At 44.5% G+C, this 19,687-nt stretch overlaps 1 protein-coding gene across 4 annotated transcripts in view; it reads right to left on the bottom strand.

The window, feature by feature from the left end:
* The window catches only part of TMEM94 (transmembrane protein 94), a 78,085-nt gene extending 66,355 nt beyond the window's left edge, over positions 1-11,730 (bottom strand). The window contains exons 1-3 of one of the 4 annotated variants that reach the window (XM_082203275.1): positions 11,571-11,730; positions 9,905-9,944; positions 3,318-3,449 (exon numbers count right to left, since the gene is read on the bottom strand). In XM_082203275.1, coding sequence (XP_082059401.1) covers positions 3,318-3,341 — 24 coding nt within the window. In that variant the 5' untranslated portion in view covers positions 3,342-3,449; positions 9,905-9,944; positions 11,571-11,730. Of the gene's footprint in view, positions 1-3,317; positions 3,450-3,486; positions 3,628-9,904; positions 9,945-11,570 lie in introns of those variants that run through there. The other 3 variants (XM_082203274.1, XM_082203277.1, XM_082203278.1) reach the window with 3 other exon arrangements.
* Positions 11,731-19,687: the final 7,957 nt, after the last annotated feature.

Below are 19,687 nucleotides of genomic sequence, written 5' to 3'. Positions count from 1 at the left end.
TGCTTTTTTTCACCTCTGATCTTGAGACTCCCTCCCCCCGCCCTGCACTGCTGGAGCCCACCTTTAGTCCAACCTCCCAGGAGGACTCAGACACTTAGTTCAGTTTGGAGCAGCAGCTGTCCCCTTCTCCATCACCTAGGTCATGGAGGTGCCAGCATAGCCAAGAACAGGCAACTCAGGTTCAGCCTGCAGAAGTTTGCATTTGCTTGCCCCCTTGCCATGCTGAAGTTGTGCCGCCCCATTTCCATACAACAGGAACTCAGAGGGTGTGTTGTTTTGTTGGATCAATGACGTAGCCATGTATCTGCTGTGCCTTTGATCCTGTTTTTGCCTATATATCTACTGACCTGGGCATTAAAGATTTGAGCAGAAGCCTTACTCCAAGTTTGAGTTCTTCATTCAGTGAGAGCCAGGACAGATATGCAGATTTGCCCCTAACCAGACAGAGAAAGTACACTACTGGAATTCCTCCATCCCTCATTATCTCAAAGTAACAGCTATAAGTAATGCACATACCCATTAACACAATACAGAGCACATCATTTGGTGCAGTTTTTGATCCCATGCAAATGTCCAAATGTCCCAGGGCAAAATCTTTGACTCAGGTAGCTTGTTCATCCAGACTGACCTGCCAACTGGCAAGAAGGCTTTTGCCATACTTTAGATGTAAATGCATCAAAGAATGTGTGGCCAAACAACATATTTATTTATCCATCTGCAAAGTAAGAATCTCAAGATTCTCTCTCTCTCTCTCTCTCGACCCCACATAGTTATGGGACTTATTGTACAGCATTCCCCAACCTGGTCTCTTCCTACAGACTACAACTCCTATCAGTTCCAGACAGAATAGCCAATGGTCAGGGATGATGGTTGTTGGAGTCCAACAATATCTGGGGAACACTAAAACACCTGGAGGGCATGTGATTAAGGAAGGCTCTGACTGAAGTAGCTGTGAGGGAGCAGAGTATTGGGCAAGGTTCCTGCTGGTCAGCAAGTCTGTGTCTTGGAGTTCCCTCTAATCCTCCAACCTTCAAAGTTTATTACTGTCCTTGTGATTTTTCCTTCCTGTTCCCAGGCTGCTCACTTTTTTAAGCGCAAGCCAGCACATGTTGCACAATGAGGTCTGGATTTCCAAAGAAAAGGGCAGTGATACCCCAACAGTTGTAGCCACATCCTCTTTTAATGTGCACACAAAAAACATCTCACAACACAGCACAATGAGACCACAAAACACACCCATGAGAGAAGTGTTAACGCCAAGGCTGTAATGGGCGTTCCTCACCCCAAACATTTTCCTATTGCCCTTACCGAATAACCTGTCCTCGCCACACAACTATTGCAATTGTGAAACAACTTCTCACTTTAAAACAACAACAACCGCATGCTATTGGTCATTAAGACACTCCAATAGTTGAATTGTTCCCACTTCATCTGGTAATAGGTAGCAGATACACTACCCAGGGATAAGCTATGGCTGTTCAGATCAGGATATGCACCTGCCTCAAGATACCAAGGACAAAGGCTAGATTGAGCATACTAGCCTAATAAAAGGATGCTACCCTTTCACATTGCTAACACATTATTCAGTCTGGCATTTGCAGAGGTAGATCTAGAAATTGTGCTCCTCTCCAGGGGTGTTTCCTGTTTAGGGGAAGGTATATTGCCTCCTTTTTTTGTCTATGCTCAAAAAGGCTGAGGACGACCCCTATTCCACACAACCCACGTGAACAAGATGAACTGTCCTTAAATACATATGCTTGGGTCAGATTGGATCAGATTGAGCAAAGCATAAGGAATGCCAAAGCATAAGGAATGCCATCCTACCAGCATTCCATATAAAACAATCTCTCTGGAAAGATGCAGGTTAGGAAGCCATGGAGAAAGCGTAAACAGTAATACTTAATTCCTAAATGCACAGTCAAAACAAGACTCCACCCGACATCAAAAGTCCCTTTCTACCCACAAAAGGCAGTCTGTCTTGGGATTTGGTTTCATTGGCTCTCTTCTGAAGCAAGAAATCCAGGAGTAGGTTTGTGAAATAAAACGTTTTACTTTGAATAGATTCACACATCAGTTCCTCTAGCATTTCTCTCTCCTGTTTTTCCCGCTTTCCCCCACTTTTAGTCACTGTATGTCTCCATCACTGAGAACTGGGAATTTCGTGGACATTGATGTTTTCAAGGGATCACACTTGCCCCCATTCATATGGAGGAAGAAGCAAGTTAACAAGTAGCTGGTCACATACAATTGGCATCATTTCTGCAACAACTGTAGCCATGAAAAACTGTTAAAATCACAGAAAGTGAGTAGACTATAGCCTATGATCATATAAAGTTCGGTCCCATGGACCTATGGGAACTTTCACTTTCTGGTGTCCTATTATTTGTAAAAGGTAAAGGGACCCCTGACCATTAGGTCCAGTCGTGGCAGACTCCGGGGTTGCGGCGCTCATCTTGCTTTATTGGCCGAGGGAGCCGGCGTACAGCTTCCGGGTCATGTGGCCAGCATGACTACTATTATTTGTAGTGCATCACTAAAAACAATAAATGAGAAAAAGCATTTCCAGCGATGATGGCTGTGGATAAAATCTTGAAAAGTAAAAAGAAGGCTCAAAAGCAGCTTTCCAAAGTTAATAATTTCAGAGCTAATCTCATGGTTTTGTAAGTTTCACGGTGTGGCAACACAGTCACACAATGATTATCCTTAATAATAGTATAGAAAGATCTTTGTTAACCAACTATCACTGCCAGAAAACAGCTTACATTCAAGTTCACAAGCTATATCTCTCAAGAAGTTCAACATATCCCACAGCAGTAACCCTTGGCATTCATCTTATCCAGGAGAACAGTATGTAAACTATGTTATATATGCTTATGATTACTTGGAAGTAACCTCCACAGTTGTAAAGGGGAAGTAGTAGAAAAACACACACAGAGTACAGTGGTACCTTGGGTTAAGTACTTAATTCGTTCTGGAGGTCCATTCTTAACCTGAAACTGTTCTTAACCTGAGGTAGTACCACTTTAGCTAATGGGGCTGCCGTCACACAATTTCACACAAGCAAAGTTCTTAACCCGAGGTACTATTTCTGGGTTAGCGGAGTCTGTAACCTGAAGTGTCTGTAACCTGAAGCGTCTGTAACCCGAGGTACCATTGTAAATATGAATCTGGGTTTCCAGATTCTCACCAATGAAAGCCATTCTGACATTAAGAACACCTGACCACTCATCATTTTCCAACTAAAGTCAACCAGAAGCAAATTCAATCGAGAGATTCATCTAGAACTACAGTAGCTACAACATGACCAAAAAACCTACCTGACACTTCTCCTTGCAGTCCATGGTTACTCAGTGGACAGAGCATACCCAGAAGACCACAACCACCATTCCGTGAGAGGTCCTCTTCTAGATAACGTATGAAGCTCAATTAGCGTGTCTTAGTGATAACATCTACAGAAACAAAAGGGGTTAAATGTCACTCTTTTACCTTCACTCTCTCTTAAAGTAAAGCACTTTGGAGAATTCAAGATCACAACTGATCTAGACAGATGAGAAAACAGAAGATGGCTCTTATTGTACCTTCTGCAACACTTCCACCCCAGTACTAGATAGGGTCCATCTGTATTAACTACTGAAAAGGCCAGTACCACGGGCAAAATGAAATCCCCTGTAAGGCATAACATGATTATTGCCTTGGCACTGAATGCATTTCCTTGACACGCCCAAGAGAACTGCCAAGCTCAGCCTCTAAGTAAGAAGCCAGATTTCATCAGGTGCTGCAGAGACGGCATGCTCAAATGCCAGCCAGGAGGCTTGTGATAGAGGCTGCCTGTCACTAATAGCTATTTGTCTTGTTATTTTTATCTCTGACCAGGTCCCTGCCCAGATAATCTCCAATGGAGCCTGTAGTCATGACTCTCCCGCTATCTGAAACAACACATCAAATCTGCTTTGACAAGGTGGTTACACTACAGAGTCGAGCACAAGCCAGATCCGTCACTGGCTAGAGTGTCTAAAGGTGCTAGATCATCAGTAAAGAAAATCTTAGCATAGCTGGAATTAACAGAGCCTAGCTGGCAAGCTGTTTCTCCCAACAAGCGTTTTGTGACCTGTGGGTCAAATTCCAAGCATAGTCTGTGCCTCAGTTGTAGACTTGCTAGATATCAGAGTCTGACTCAGGTCTTCTACCAGCTCCTAAAGTCAAGGTTAAAATCTAGTCAATCTTTGAAAGCAACTGAATTGTTTTCAGTAATAAGACTGGTCTGTATTTCCACATGCATTGGGGGAAATCTAATTCAGCTTGACTTTGCGCACTCAAACACATCATTTTATTTAGAAACATAAAGTGGGGTTTTTTCTGCTGGACACCACCAAATGCAACATAGAAAATGAAGAAAACCAAAATAGATGTATATCATATACTTAATGAAAAACATTAAAATAGAAATATGCATAAAGTACTCAAGTAGGAATCATAGAATCATAGAGTTGGAATAGACCACAAGGGCCATCGAGTCCAACCCCCTGCCAAGCAGGAAACACCATCAGAGCACTCCTGACATATGGTTGTCAAGCCTCTGCTTAAAGCCCTCCAAAGTAGGAGACTCCACCACACTCCTTGGCAGCAAATTCCACTGTCAAACAGCTCTTACTGTCAGGAAGTTCTTCCTAATGTTTATCCTAATAGCATCAACAGTATCACCACAATCCAGGAACCCAAAAGAGAAATATATAATATGTTACTGATGAGCTGTAACACTGATTTGTTCTTGAAAACAGGAGAGTTCTAAGTGGGATTTCTAGTGTTTAGGGAGCAAGGCAGCAGCGCATAACCCTTTGCAAAATAAATTATACAAAAGCAGAGTATGTTATAAAAAAATCAGTATATAGATATGTGTAAATTGGCATATAATATATCAAGGGTGCAGAATTTAGCTCTTTGTGGTGCAATTTCATTTAGTGTGAAGTACTAAAGTACACAGCACTGACCATATTCAGCACATCTTGCTAGCTAAACAGGTAGTGCCCTCAGTCATCCCCTAGAAATTCCTTTGAGCTATATGCTTTCAGTCTGGCACAACCTCAGAATTTGCCTTCAGTTTGAACTGTGTCCCTGATTTCCATTATCTGAAGCCCAGGATGGAAAGGATTCTCACTAGCTTAATCTTGCCCTGTCAGCCCAGTTCAGGAATAGAATGCTACAAGGAGATGTTTTCAGAGCACAGCAGATGATGGCAGCTGCGGAATGAAAGGAAGCTGTAGCACAGATCTTGCTGAAATATTTCATGCTCTGCCTTTAAACACACAAATACCCGTAGCAGAATGGGAAATAAGATGCTCTGGTTGGTGGTCTGCTGTTGCTTTAAAAACTCTTAACAATTGCACTCTGAAATAGCCAAATTTGGAAACATATAGCTTCAAAATGACTGTCAAAAAAGCAGAAAATGCCTGAAGCAAGATCAAAACAAAAGTACTCCCACCCACCCTGCAAAAATAAAGTAAAAATCTTAGCTCTTAGCAATAGAAGCTCAATTCTGTGCCACTTGATAGAGAAGGTCAAGAGGCAAGACAGCTGTGCAAGACAGGAATATGGGCTGCACTGCAGTGAGACATTCTGTCTCTGGCAGCAAGCTGTAATGTGATCTTAAAAGCAAACCATGCCTCCTGACCATCAACATTTGAACTATAACACCCGAAACTTTACCTCTCACCTCAAAAGCAAAGAACAAGCAGTGATCCCCATTTCTCAGCTTCTGGCCAAAGGCCTCCTCTACACAGCCTTAAGCTACCCAACAGCAATTGGTTAAGTATAATAATAATAATAATAATAATAATAATAATAATAATAATAATTTATTTATACCCTGCCCATCTAAAAGGAAGCTACATAATGACACCCTTAGCACTTACCTACACTCTCCGATACATTGCTTTGTTCAGATATCATTTTCACAACCTGATTTGCCTTTAACCAGCTACTCCTCAAGGCTCTATGGCAGGGGTCTGCAACCTTTAAGACAAAAAGAGCCACTTGGACCCGTTTCCGAAAAAACAACAACAACTGGGAGCCGCAAAAACATTGCAACATTTAAAACAAATATAACACTACATATATTGTTTCTGGCCTTAATGCTATATATACAGGATCGTGCAGTCAGCTGTCAATCTCAAGAAAAAAGGACAAATTAATAGCTAATTAAAATATTTAATTTACAACCAGGTAACCAGGTTAATGGGACTTTTGCTCCTGAACCTCAGGGCTCAGTGTCTGCACATCAGGGCTGTAAGACGTCACCTTCATTTTCACACAGGCTTGCAAGCTGTCATCTGTGAGGCGTGATCGGTGCTTGTTTTTAATATAGTTCATGTTGGAGAAGACCTGCTCACATACATATGTGGAAGAGACCACAAGGGCCATCGAGTCCAACCCCCTGCCAAGCAGGAAACACCATCAGAGCACTCCTGACATATGGTTGTCAAGCCTCTGCTTAAAGACCTCCAAAGAAGGAGACTCCACCACACTCCTTGGCAGCAATTCACCAAACTTTCACCTGCTTAAGTTTAAAAAGGGGCTTCAAGCAACTAAAAAGGGGCTTCAGGCAACTAACTCCACGTGGAATTCCAGGCGACCGCGACTGCATAATCAATGCCACAAAATGCCAAAGAAAATTAACCAGGGCCCCAGTGAACCATAAATCATAATCAGTGCCTGATGTAAATAATAATTAATAATGAGGGCCCAATGTCATCCTCGTCATTATAAAAATAATCCCTCTCTTCGTGCCGCCCAGCCTCCCAAGAAAAAAACCCCACTTCAAACGGTCACAAAGCACAAATTCCACGCGACCGCGACTTGCTATGCCCAATAATCAATGCCCCAAAATGCCATAGAAAATTAATCAGGGCCCCAGTGTACCATAAATCATAATCAGTGCCTGATGTAAATAATAATTAATAATGAGGCATTCGTCATTATAAAAATACCATATTTTTCGCCCCATAGGACGCTCCGTCCCATAGGACGCACCTAGTTTTTTGGGGGGGAAATAAAGGGGAAAAAATTTCCCTTTATTTCCCCCCCAAAAGCAGGTCGGGGAAACCGAACCAGGTCGAGGAACAGCGGGATGGCGGCGCTGCGCCTCCCTGCTGTCCCCCGAGCTTGTGGGGCTGGCCAATGCCTGCGGGGCGGCAGGCTGCTATCCGCAGCGTGGGGAGCCTTGCCGGGACCTCCGGCAAGGCTCCCCACGCTGTGGATGTCTGCCTGGCGAGGGGGGCGCTCTGCTTTAGGGCGCCCCGCCCACCGGGCGGCAGGCTGCTATCCGCAGCGTGGGGAGCCTTGCCGGGACCTCCGGCAAGGCTCCCCATGCTGCGGATGTCTGCCTGGCGAGGGGGGCGCTCTGATTTAGGGCGCCCCGCCCACCGGGCGGCAGGCTGCTATCCGCAGCGTGGGGAGCCTTGCCGGGACCTCCGGCAAGGCTCCCCATGCTGCGGATGTCTGCCTGGCGAGGGGGGCGCTCTGATTTAGGGCGCCCCGCCCACCGGGCGGCAGGCTGCTATCCGCAGCGTGGGGAGCCTTGCCGGGACCTCCGGCAAGGCTCCTCATGCTGCGGATGTCTGCCTGGCGAGGGGGGCGCTCTGATTTAGGGCGCCCCGCCCACCGGGTGGCAGGCTGCTATCCGCAGCGTGGGGAGCCTTGCCAGGACCTCCGGCAAGGCTCCCCACGCTGCGGATGTCTGCCTGGCGAGGGGGGCGCTCTGCTTTACGGCGCACCGCCCGCCGGGCGGCAGGCTGGTCACCTCCGCCCCTCGCCTCCGCCCCTCGCCTCCTCCCCTCGCCACCGCCCCGGAGCCGCAGCAAAGGCTTTAAAGAGCCGCATGCGGCTCTGGAGCCGCAGGTTGCCGACCCCCGCTCTATGGGATATATTTGCTTACATGTGCATTCTCCTAGATCTTTTATAAAGAAAAAGTGTTTTAAAAAGCTGCAGCCATTGTATGCATTCACCATTCTATCAGTACAATGGCTGGACACATCCAGCACCAAAGCAAAATTTATATTGTTCCTGGTTGCACAAGCAAATTTAATCAAGTTAGAAGTGCTACCTACAGTTTCATTCAAGGGGGGGGGCATAAAGGATTTCAAGTTTGTCAGAAATAAAGAAACTACAACAACTCTCTTTTGGACATTATAAAAAACATATAGGGAATATGCAAAGTTCAAAAAATTCAGACTGCCTTTGCTGAATAAGCTAAAACCTTTGGACGCCAAGATCCTATCCTTGTCGTATGACTTTGTCCCAGATCTCCCACAGGTGTGCAGCACAATTTCCCCTCCCAGTTTTGCAGCTGGAGGGAGATGGGATCTTCTGTGGAGTTGTGGAAGCCCAGTGCAACTGTGGGGATGACCACAGCTCCTCTCTCCAGCTTTAAACTCAAGAGTTGAGAAGCAGAGGAGAGACCTGTTCGGCACTGAGCTGCTGAGGCTCTTCAAAGGGGTCCAGCGATACAGTGCCCAAAGGGCCAGCAGGACGTGGGTTTGCTTTGATGCTGGGGGTAGGCAGGTGCTTGTTCTGAGCACCACCCAGAACTAAAGCAGCCAACCACATTCTTCACCTTTGGAGCAAAAGACTAGGGCTTATTTTGGGTGGGCACTCTGCATGCCCGTTACCCCTGCCATCCCTCAGTACATCCCTTCCATTGGTTTCAAAAGGTCCAGGGTCACATCCAAACCATGCATGTAAAGCACACTTTTTAAAGCACATGGCTTCCCACAAAGAATCTTGTTAAGAGTGCTGGGAATTGTAGCTCTGTCAGGGCTAAACTACCGTTCCCAGAGTTCTTTTCGGGAAGCCATGTGTTTTAAATATGTGATGTGGATGTGGCCCTAGATCTGCACCCAAACCTATATCTCGAATTATTACATGGAAGCAACAAAGTATGTTAGCAAATTCAGACCATTAACAGTCTAGTCTAGTCTCATCTTGGGTGGTTTGGGGAATCACATACCTACCACGCTGGCATAGTGATGTCTGGAATTATCACAAAAAGCAGCAAAGTCTGCTAGCAAATTCAGGCTATAATAGTGTAGAATAATTTGGGTTTGGATGTGGGAAACTCTCCCATGAGCTATGATGTTCACTGGTCAAATGTTGCAAAAGTCAAACTACCCCATTCTAACCTACAAAACAGGGTTATTGTGACAGATCCAGCACAATCCTACATATGATTCTACAGAACTAATATGCATTGCATTCAAAAGGGCCTGTTCTCCGGAAGCAAACACAGGACTGCAGCATCAAGGCACAATCACAAGCTCTTTGCAGGAAGGGTAGGATGCAAATGGAATAATGAAATAAAACCTGCTCATTGGCAGGCATGAGCTCCCTAAATTTAAACACCTCTATAAGATCATTTCCAGCCTAAGAGCTGACTAGCTCCTCTATTGTTTTACACATATGATGTAAAGGAAGCAACATATATAGTCTCTGCAGGTGCATTTTCTGTGACATTTTGAAATCATTGTTTTTAATGAGAAAAAAAACTCTAAAAGAAAATTATCTAAATGATCCCATCCAAATCGCATTATATAATTTATGCAGACTCCGCATTGGTTATTGGAAGGAGAAAAATGCTTTGGGTGTAGTTAGAGAATATCTCACTAAGCTAGCATACCCTTTCCACCACTGAGCCACCAAACATAGACATGGCATTGTTTAATAAAGCAGAAACTAAATGACTCCCTAGTAAAATTAAGAAAGCTAAGGGCAAGTAGAAAGTCTGTGAACTCAGTTCCAGTTCTCTGAACAAATTCCTAGGCCCATGATTATTTTTGTCCAAATGTATTTCTTTTACACCAAGCTCTGGTTGTTAGGTCTTAAGTGTTCTAACAAGATTAAAAGTAGATCTCACCAGCCTGAAGTCTCCTCACCCCAGTCAACAGGGCACCAAACTGGGGGGGGGGGGGACCAAGTTACAGTGAACTATATGGGCCTTACTCCTGCATAGACATACGTGGGATCGCACTGCTGGTATTTAATCTTGTTTACTATCCAAACCGCTATGGCTTGTAAACAACAATGTAGTCAAGTAGGCACAGGAGTACTAATCAATCCAATTAACTATACAGTACAGTAGTTTTAAAAATCTGACTACTAAGCAAACCCCTATGGAGATGAGTGGGAAGGTTTAGTACCAATTACATTGTTGCGAACAATGGATTCTGCTAATACTTTAAAAGGTGAATTTGAGGGATTCGTTTTCTGCATTACTTCGTCAAAAGATGACATATGATCAGCAATAAGGTGATACTGAAATATTTACCTAAATTGGTCCATTAGTTAAAAACAGGCTTTTTCTTACATTTAAAAATAAAGCTTTTAAAATCAGCTGACCATCAGAGCAGTGGCGTAGCGTGGGGGGCGGGCCGCACCGGGCGCAACATCTGGGGGTTAGGGTTAGGGGGCGCAAATCCACGGGTTAGGGGCACAAATCCATGGGTTAGGGGGCGCAAATTACCTGCCTTGCCCCGGGTGCTGACAACCCACGCTACGCCACTGCATCAGAGGAAACTTCCACAAAGTGCATGGGCAGGGGGCACACTTGCATCATGGTAAAGCGACCTCTCCCAACCAGGCACCCTCCAGCTGTTGTTGGACTACAACTCCCATCATCCCCAACCAGTGGCCATGTTGTTGTATGCCAACGTCTGGAGGGCACCTGGTTAGGAAAGTAACGATGTGGAGAAGAGTAGTTGAAAGGATGAGTACCGAGCTCGTTTAGATATGCTGCAGTAATGTTCTCCTCATTATGCTGTTGTAGCATAGCAACGTGGGGGACTGCCTGGTTACTTCTAACGTCTCTTGCGCTGGGTTATATACGGTTATGCAATACACCGGGCAAAGTGCAGAACGTTCCTAGAAACTCCTTAACACGTGTCAGGGCCCTCACTGCGCGGGAACCGCAGCATGGACCTGCTAACACTGCAGTGTCAGCGTCGACTGCCTACACTGGCACTAGCAGGGCGCATTTACACGGACTGAATTAAGCAGCAATGGGCAAGTAACGGCTTGTCAATCAGAGACAGTAATATGACTCCCGAGTTCCACCAGCAAGCCGGGGAGGAAGGCAGAGAGGGAGGGAGGAAGCTTGCGTGGGTTGCAAGATTTGCAAGCGCCTGCAGCTGCAAGGAACTGGCGTCGTGCAGAAACTTCCTACTGCAAGGCGCCTTGCAGGGTCTGGCTACCCTGACTCGAGACACCCACTGAAACACCCCGCAAATACGCGGAAAAGTTCACAGCCTTGCAGAGGTGGCCTCCAACTCACAGATCGTGAGAAGGCGACGCGTGTTGACAAGAGCTGCAAAGCTGATAAATCGGCACTTCTCTCCCCCTCCCTCCCCCCAAAACAGCAGCTTTGAAATGCCTCCTTATCCCAATGCCTCGCTAAATCCTCAGAGTAGTGGGAAAGGCGTGGGGTTATATAAAAACAAGCCGCCTCAGGACGAAGGGCAGAAACTTGGGTCTCAAGGAGCGAGCCCTTTTTCCACCCTTCCCGAAGAGAGCGGTAGGTTACTTACCAGAACGAGTTTAATATCCCCTTTCTTTTGTCTCTGGGGTCCCCAGCAAATCCTGGGGCCTTTCCCCGCCAGCTGGAGAATGCTCCCAGGCAACCCTTCACGCCATTCCCCCAAACATCTCTATAGCCGCCATCCTTGTTGATGGCAAAATAACCCGCTTTACTCCAAAGTATCATACGTGTGGCTTCAGGTGCAGTTAAATAAGCTTGCACTGGATTGGCTACGTTCGCCTCACATTTCAGGGCTTTAGCTGTGGTAGGTTAGGGTGGGGTGAAGGGTGACGCTATACTTCCGCCCTTCTCTCCAAACCATCTGTGCACAGCGAAGGGCGGCTAGTTTTAGGGATTGAAACAGGAGCTGTTTGCTGACCACCGAAACGAGGGGTTTCCTTGAGGGGTGGATCTCACATGGTGAGCCGCAAGACCCGGCAGGCTACTTCTCTCGTTCTGGGACCGCTGCGGAGGGAAAAAAATCCCTGTTTATAGAAGGTGTATTTTTAGAGCATGGATTTCCTTCCAGCTACTTAGAGATTCCATCATCATCATCATCATCATCATCATCATCATTATTATTATTATTATTATTATTATTTGTATTTGTATTCGACATTGGCATCTATACTTATATCGCTGAAATTTTATGTTCATAAACTGGAAAATATATACTGGGTAAAAAGTATCAAGTTACTAGTCCTTCATAATTAAATTTAATGTTTGGCAATTAATCATATAGACCTGCGGGTATAGGGTAGTATAATAATGATAATAAATTCTAGACTATGTTATTTGCCTGCTCAATAGCGATGGTGATTTTGTGAAATTTCCAGATATTAATTTGGACATCGGCAGGTACAGATTCTGTCTAATATATACCAATACCTGCCAGAAATTACCTTCTGCGGTCTGCATATAACAAACTGGCTAGTCTCTACATAAAAGAATAAATGGACATTGGAAATGGTCAGACCACACCTGGAATACTGTGTCCAGTTGTGAACTACACAGTTTAAAAAGGATATTGACAAGCTAGAATTCATACAGAGGAGGGCAACCAAGATGATCAAGGGTCTGAAAAGCAAGCCTTATGAGGATCTGTTGAGTGAGTTGGGTATGTTTAGTCTGGGAAAGAGGAAAGTGAGAGGAGATATGATAGCCATCTTCAAATATCTAAAGGGTTGTCACATGCAAGATGGAGCAAGCTTGCTTTCTTCTCTGAAGGTAGGACCCATACCAATGGATTCAAGTTACAAGAAAGGAGATTCCAACTAAATAGCAAAAACTTGCTGACAGTAAGAGCTTTTCAACAGTGGAACAGACTCCCTCAAGTGGTGGTGGACTATCTTTCCTTAGAGGATTTTTTTGTGAAGGTTGGATGGCCATCTGTCACGGATGCCTTAGCTGAGATTCCTGCATTGCAGGGGGTTGCTCTAGATGACCCTCAGGGTTCCTTCCAACTCTACATATAATTCTCATAAAAAATGGTCATAACATTTTCATTCTACCAGAGCAGGCTCCAATTTGCCATTGTGCTGTTTCTTCCATCTCCTTCCCAAAACAAAAGCTATTTCTTTATTTCTGTACTATTGCAAATAATATTAAAAACAAGTTTTCAATCTTCTTTGCGTCATAGAATGTTAAAGTGCTACTGTATAGACTTAAGTTCATGCAGCCAAATACCCTGCAGCATTTACAGTCCCACCCTGTGCATATTTGTTCAGAAATGTACCCCACCTAGTGCAATGGAACTGAGTCTCACAAACAGCATTAAAAAAATTACATTTTAAAAAATGATCTCATGTTCTCACAGCTAAAACAAGTTCATGATTGTCAGAAACATTATATTTCAGCCATCAAATCCCTGTGTGAAAGAGAAGTCTTTCTAAACTTAGAAAGAGATAAACTTAGAGAGAAATAAAGTCTAAACTTAGAGATAGATGCACCTCACCAGGGAGGACATTCAATAAGTGGAGAACCACTACCCAGAAGACTCAGTCATGGGTCACTTCTAGCCAGCCAACACCCAGCAGCAGCATCTATACTATAAAGTCAATATTATTATAATAATTTTTATTTTATTTATTGACTTTATAATAGTTTGTTGAAATCAATAAATAAATAATATATGGAATCACCTCCAATAAATTATCCTATAAATTCCATATTATATATAGCATTACATGTGAAGACAGTCTGCATTATAGAGGCGTAAAAACAGGTGCATTCAAAGTATATGAAACATGATGCCATTAGTTGTCCACAGGACAAATAGTTTGTGAATAGAAATCCAGATGACTTAAGCAAATGCACCATAGCTCCTGCTACAAAGGAATATGGATTCATTGCCCCCCTCTTCTCAAAGGACCTTCTTCATTTGCCTCTAGTATAATAGTCCCTTAACCTCTGAGTGTTAAGCCAGGCAAATCTATTTAGCCTTTCCAAGAGAAAAAGGCCCAGTCCAGTCCTAGATTACACTGAGGGGAAAGAATGTGATTGAATGTGCTTTCAAGATATAGTGTGCATTCAGCCTGCATCTCCAGTGTTCTCCAAAGGCCACTGTACCACTCTCTCACATTCAGTTCCATGGAGGCCATAGGAAGTGGGGCACCCATGATCAGCAGCAGGGGTCAGGGTAATCCCTGTTCCTCTGTGAGGTTGCCAGTCCATTTGTTCCAGGCAGGCTCCTGCACCATTGCAAGCTTGAAAGCAGACAGCCATGTAGTGCAACAGATGACGGTGTCCCTGCCGTGAAGCTGGACCCATAAAGAACACTGCACCTGTTAGGATGCTTTCCATTGGACAAGGCACAGAAGCCCTCCTGAGGTAACTGATTGGCAACTCCAGACATTCCTCTTTTCCTTTCAAAATCTACTCCCAACGAGTGGCCAGATGAAAAAGAGATGGAGATTGCAGGCTGCAGAAAGACAAATGCCCCATCGTGTCGTCATTTCCTGTATGCTGCTGTGACTGTGTAAGTAAAGATCTGCTATGTGGTGTTGGCAGTGTAGGCCTGAGACTTAGGAGCTCCCTAACATGCCTCTAGGGATGTGGGTGGCGCTGTGGGTTAAACCACAGAGCCTAGGGCTTGCCGATCAGAAGGTTGGCGGTTCGAATCCCTGCGACAGGGTGAGCTCCCATCGCTCAGTCCCTGCTCCTGCCAACCTAGTAGTTCAAAAGCATGTCAAAGTGCAAGTAGATAAATAGGTACTGCTCCGGTGGGAAGGTAAACGGCGTTTCCGTGCGCTGCTCTGGTTTGCCAGAAGCGGCTTAGTCATGCTGGCTGCATGACCCGGAAGCTGTATGCCGGCTCCCTCGGTCAATAAAGCGAGATGAGCACCGCAACCCCAGAGTCGGCCACAACTGGACCTAATGGTCGGGGTCCCTTTACCTTTAACATGCCTCTAACATGACTTTCCCACCCCCAGGTCTGCAAAAGGCGAGTAGAGACATATTTCCCCTGGTAGGGCTTGAACTCCCCATCACATCCCAACCCCATGTTCTATGCAATGAGCCACTGGAAGCTGACACTCTCAGTGCTGGGTTATACTGTTTCCTCTTCCTGCTTGGTGGAACAAAACCCCCAAACCACCATCTTCTGTGGGTCTTGAACCCTTGTCTCAATGTGTGTCACTTCTGCAGATCTCCTGACCAGGGAGTTACGTCAGAGCTATGCTGTGTGGTTTCTTCCTTTCCTGAGTTGTTTTCAGAAACCCCACTCTTGAAATTAAGAGGATTTGAACTCTGGCCTGGGGACTTGCAGCCATGGGTTTGCTGCTCCCTGTGCCATGGAAATGGGGGCATTGTGCGAATGGTGCTGTGTGTGGCAATGCACAGGGAAGTTCCTGGTTACCCCTTCCTGTCCGTGTGGGTTAAATGGCTCTCTCTGTTTGCGTTGGTGGCATGTGGGTGTGATCTCAGTGACAGCCCCTGATTGGTGGGCATCAGCAGCATTTCCATGGAAGCTGAAGGACGCAGTGCCATGATTGCATTAATGTGTGTGTTTTTATGTGTGTTTCTGAGTTGCGTTTTGCCCCTCCTGTCTGGAAGATTTGGCAGCTGTTGTGTCAGTATAGCAAGAGCTTGTCTTTCTCTCCCTCCCTCCATCTCCTATGTAATTGGTGTATAGGATTGCTAAATTAGTTATCTTTCAAGTCAGAAATAGCTAGCTGCAATTGTGCACTCTGTAGCCAATAGAATAACGCTGGCAGTGCAGTCTCCCACCACCACCTTTTTATAGCAATCATCCTTTCTTCTCTTCGTGACCATAGGAACATGTGCTGTAATGCAGGGAATTCGCCTTCATTGCATTCCTCAGTTCTCCCAGGCTTCAATTGCAGTCTGCGGAAATACTGCCCCCACCCCTGTTTAGGGGCCTAAACCCACCCTTCTACAAGGAAAGTCAGCACAGCAATATCAGTTTATTCTGCATTGTGTTTTCAAGACTTTTGAGTTGCTTTATTCTGAGGAGCACATTTGGGCTGCCCTGCCTTTGATATTTTAGCAGCTGCTTGCAGTGAAGGATGGCCAATGAGGGCTGAGGGGGCACTGCCCCACCAACCTCACTTACCCCATAACTAGTCCCTTGCCTGCCTGGCTGCCTGCCTTCTTACAACTGGTTCAGAAGGAAGGTTCTGCCTGTCAGATGCCTCCTTCGCAGTCTCGGTCTATTGATTCCATGAGTCATTTATTTTGGGGTGTATGGGGTGCTACACCTCCTCTGCCTTGTGGGATATACAGTATTTAGGAAAGGAAAAGCCAAAGGAGTGAACCCTACACAAAGTGGGTGCTTTAGAGTACTAATAGTTAATTCCCTCAGGTGTCACCTAACAAAGGAGTTCCCCTGAGTTGATCAACACTTGTTGACTGAGCAGGATTAAAGACTGGTACACACCTAGGACATTTACATAGGTAAATTTACTCTTCACGATACAGTCACACCTCAGGTTGAATGTGCTTCAGGTTGAGTGCTTTCGGGTTGCGCTCCACGGCAACCCAGAAGTAATGGAGCAGTTACTTCCGGGTTTCGCTGCTCGCGCATGCGCAGACTCTCAAAATGACATCACGCGCATATGCGGAAGCGGCAAAATGCGGCATGTGCAGTCGCACCGTCGCGTCTTACATGGTTATAAACAAAATCTGCCCTTTTCCCTTATGGGGTATCCAAGAGCCCATATAGAGTCCTTATGTAGGTTTCCTATTCGTAGGAGAAAATAACAGAGGCCAACCAGAGAATATTGAGAGCAAAGCAGCTAGTAACCCTGATCTTTATTGATCTGTTGCAACAGGGTCCTCACTCACCACACAAAGTAGGGAGGAGGAACCCAGAACAATGGCGCGCAAGGCCTTATATAGACTTTTGAAATTGCCACCCTGTAGATCAAGACCACCCCCAGAAACATCATACATACATCACAGAAGGGATGTAGCTCTACAAGAGAAAAGGCGGTCTACAACAGAAATGTGAATGTTGTTTTTCTCCTGTCTTGTTTATCTCCTGTCTGGCAGGTTACTTGATTGGATACCCTGCTTACTTGATTGGATTGCCTGGGACGCCTGGCCCGTCTCTTGTAATGATAAATACTTAGTTCCTGGGCCAGGTCACAGGCTCACACCCTATTCATATCTTAAATGTGCCCTTAAGACAGGATTTGTGAAGGAAAAGACAATGTGGAGGCTTTTCCATTTTCCTTTGACCTTGCAGAGAAAAAATTTGCTCAATTTGGGAATCAAAATGGTTTCAGGTCAGTCTTCCTGTGCTGATCTATGTACGTGCTTGGTTGGTACACTTATGAACATTTAACATATATCTAAAACCTCAAAATTCCTATCACAACGTTCTATTCAGGATGCAAATGGGGCTCCGGAAGATGAAATTAATTTGTTCCGCGAGTTTTTTCGTCTAGCGAATTTTTCGTCTTGCGAAGCACGGTGTCAGAAAAGTTTTGGAAAAGCTTCAAAAATCGCCAAAAACCTCAAAAAAGGCTACCACACCGCGTTCTATGAGTTGCTCCTCGAAGTCAAGTCGCAGCTGTATTAAGGGTGTTAAGAAAAAGGAAACAAACTTGCAAAAAACGCAAGACGTTTTCGTCTTGCCAAGCAAGCCCATAGGGAAATTCGTCTTGCGAAGCAGCTCAAAAACCGCAAAACCCTTTCGTCTAGCGAGTTTTTCGTCTTGCGAGGCATTCATCTTGCGGGGCACCACTGTACACACTTTCCAATTCACATGGATCTTGATTACATACTCGAAGTCTGACACTCAGTCTTTACACATAAACACTAATTAAACACCTAAAAGGCCTTGCATAACTCCTCTTTTAAGACACATCTCAGTTATAACATACAAGTTATAAATAAATCCTAATATTTACTATACCTAAACATTTCGTATCACAGATTTACTACAATATATAACAAGGTGAAGTTATGAGACTGGGGGTTTGAACAGGAAAGGGTAATGGGGCTGATACTACTGCGAATGTTCTTTGATTGTGGCAAAGTTGCCAGGTACCTCTTCTATCAGAGAAATTACAGGTGATATGTTTCCATGGGAACCAATTGTCAGGCAATTTCCATTACATCTTCTACATAGGGCAAAATGACTCCCTGCCCCTTCCCAAGGATGATGTAATCTAGATGTCTGTATATGAAAAGAGACACGGAAAAATGCTGTTTAAGACAAAACAAACAAAGACTGACACAGAAAGCTGAGTTTGAACTCTGTGTAGGCTAACATTTTAGGGCTGCCTCTCACTATGGAAGTGAGGTGGGAAGCGAGGTCTTTTTTTTTTGCAGATAAGTTTTTATTAGTAATTATACATATTATACATACATACAAATAAACGTATACAAAATTCAATACTTAAGTTGCACAAAATCTAAACAGTCCGTAAGTCAAGAATATATTCATTTTAGGCTCTGCCGAGCCTTGGACTTCCTTCTACAACTTTGGTAAGTATCAGATAAACTTTATACTCACGTATTTTATTTCTTTCACATACTGGCCATTTACTGTTAGAGTTGTTTCCAAGCGAGGTCTTTTTGGCTGCTGCCTGGCGGGTTCAAGCTGTATTTTCTCCTATGCTCAACCTATTTCTATATAAATTAACAAATTTTACAAAAATATTATAAGGTAACTCCTTCAAAAGGAAACTTATCATCATCATCTGTATCCCAGCTTTTTCTCCAAAGACCTCAAGGCGGCGCACGCAATTCTCCCCCACCTCATTTAAACCCCACACAACAACCCTGTGGTAGGTTAGGTTGAGAGGCAGTGGCAGTGACTGGCTCAAGGTTACCCAGTGATCTTCATGGCCAACTGGGGAACTGAACCCTGGTCTCCCAGGTCCTAGTATAAGCACAACGCCACACTGGCTCTTCTGCTTACCTAACCTGAGTAAGCACTGCATCCTTGAAATACAGCAAGAGATTGAACACTATCATTTGTGGACTGAAGAGAGAGACAAAGGATTCTTAGCATGTTATTTGTGTTAATTGCCTGACTGATGCAAGGCTGTCTGTGTTTTCAGTAGCTGTTTTGTGAATTACCATGGTTAATTATCCTTGTCAGTACTTTCCTACATATCATTTTCCTCTGACCTCACTGTTTTTAATTCCCCAATCTCATACCATGTGAATATATATACCTGAACTCTGCATGTGTCTGATGAAGCAGATTCTAGTCCGCAGAAGCTTGTGGCATAATATGTTTGTTAGCTTTTAGGGTACCAAAGGACTCCTAATCCTTTCTTTGGGTTTATATCCAAGGAACTGGTGCATGGGTTGTTCAATACTATAGCTGGCAGTTCTACTTTTTAAAAATTGATTTTTTAATTTAAAGTAACAGCATACCCATAGAAGGAAAACAGAGCTTAGTAGTTGCACATAAAAGAAATAAAAATAGCTGCTGATGGCTGCAATTTTAGATGTTCCGAGAAAGGCAATCAGTTGAAAGTGTCTCTCCATAAGGTTCTATGAGTCAATGGAAGGTGAAAACAATATTCAATTGTCTTAACAAAGTCAATAAAAGTATACCATGTCTTATAGAAGGTGTGAGTCTTCCCCCCCCCATTGTACTTTATTCTTTTTCCTTGACTCGTATTTCTGCAACTTATGAGTCATCTT

Source organism: Podarcis vaucheri (assembly GCF_965113315.1).
Source record: "Podarcis vaucheri genome assembly, chromosome: 2".
Lineage (NCBI taxonomy): Eukaryota > Metazoa > Chordata > Lepidosauria > Squamata > Lacertidae > Podarcis > Podarcis vaucheri.
The sequence above is the reverse complement of the archived record's forward strand: the minus strand, read 5'-3'. Positions and strand labels throughout refer to the sequence as shown.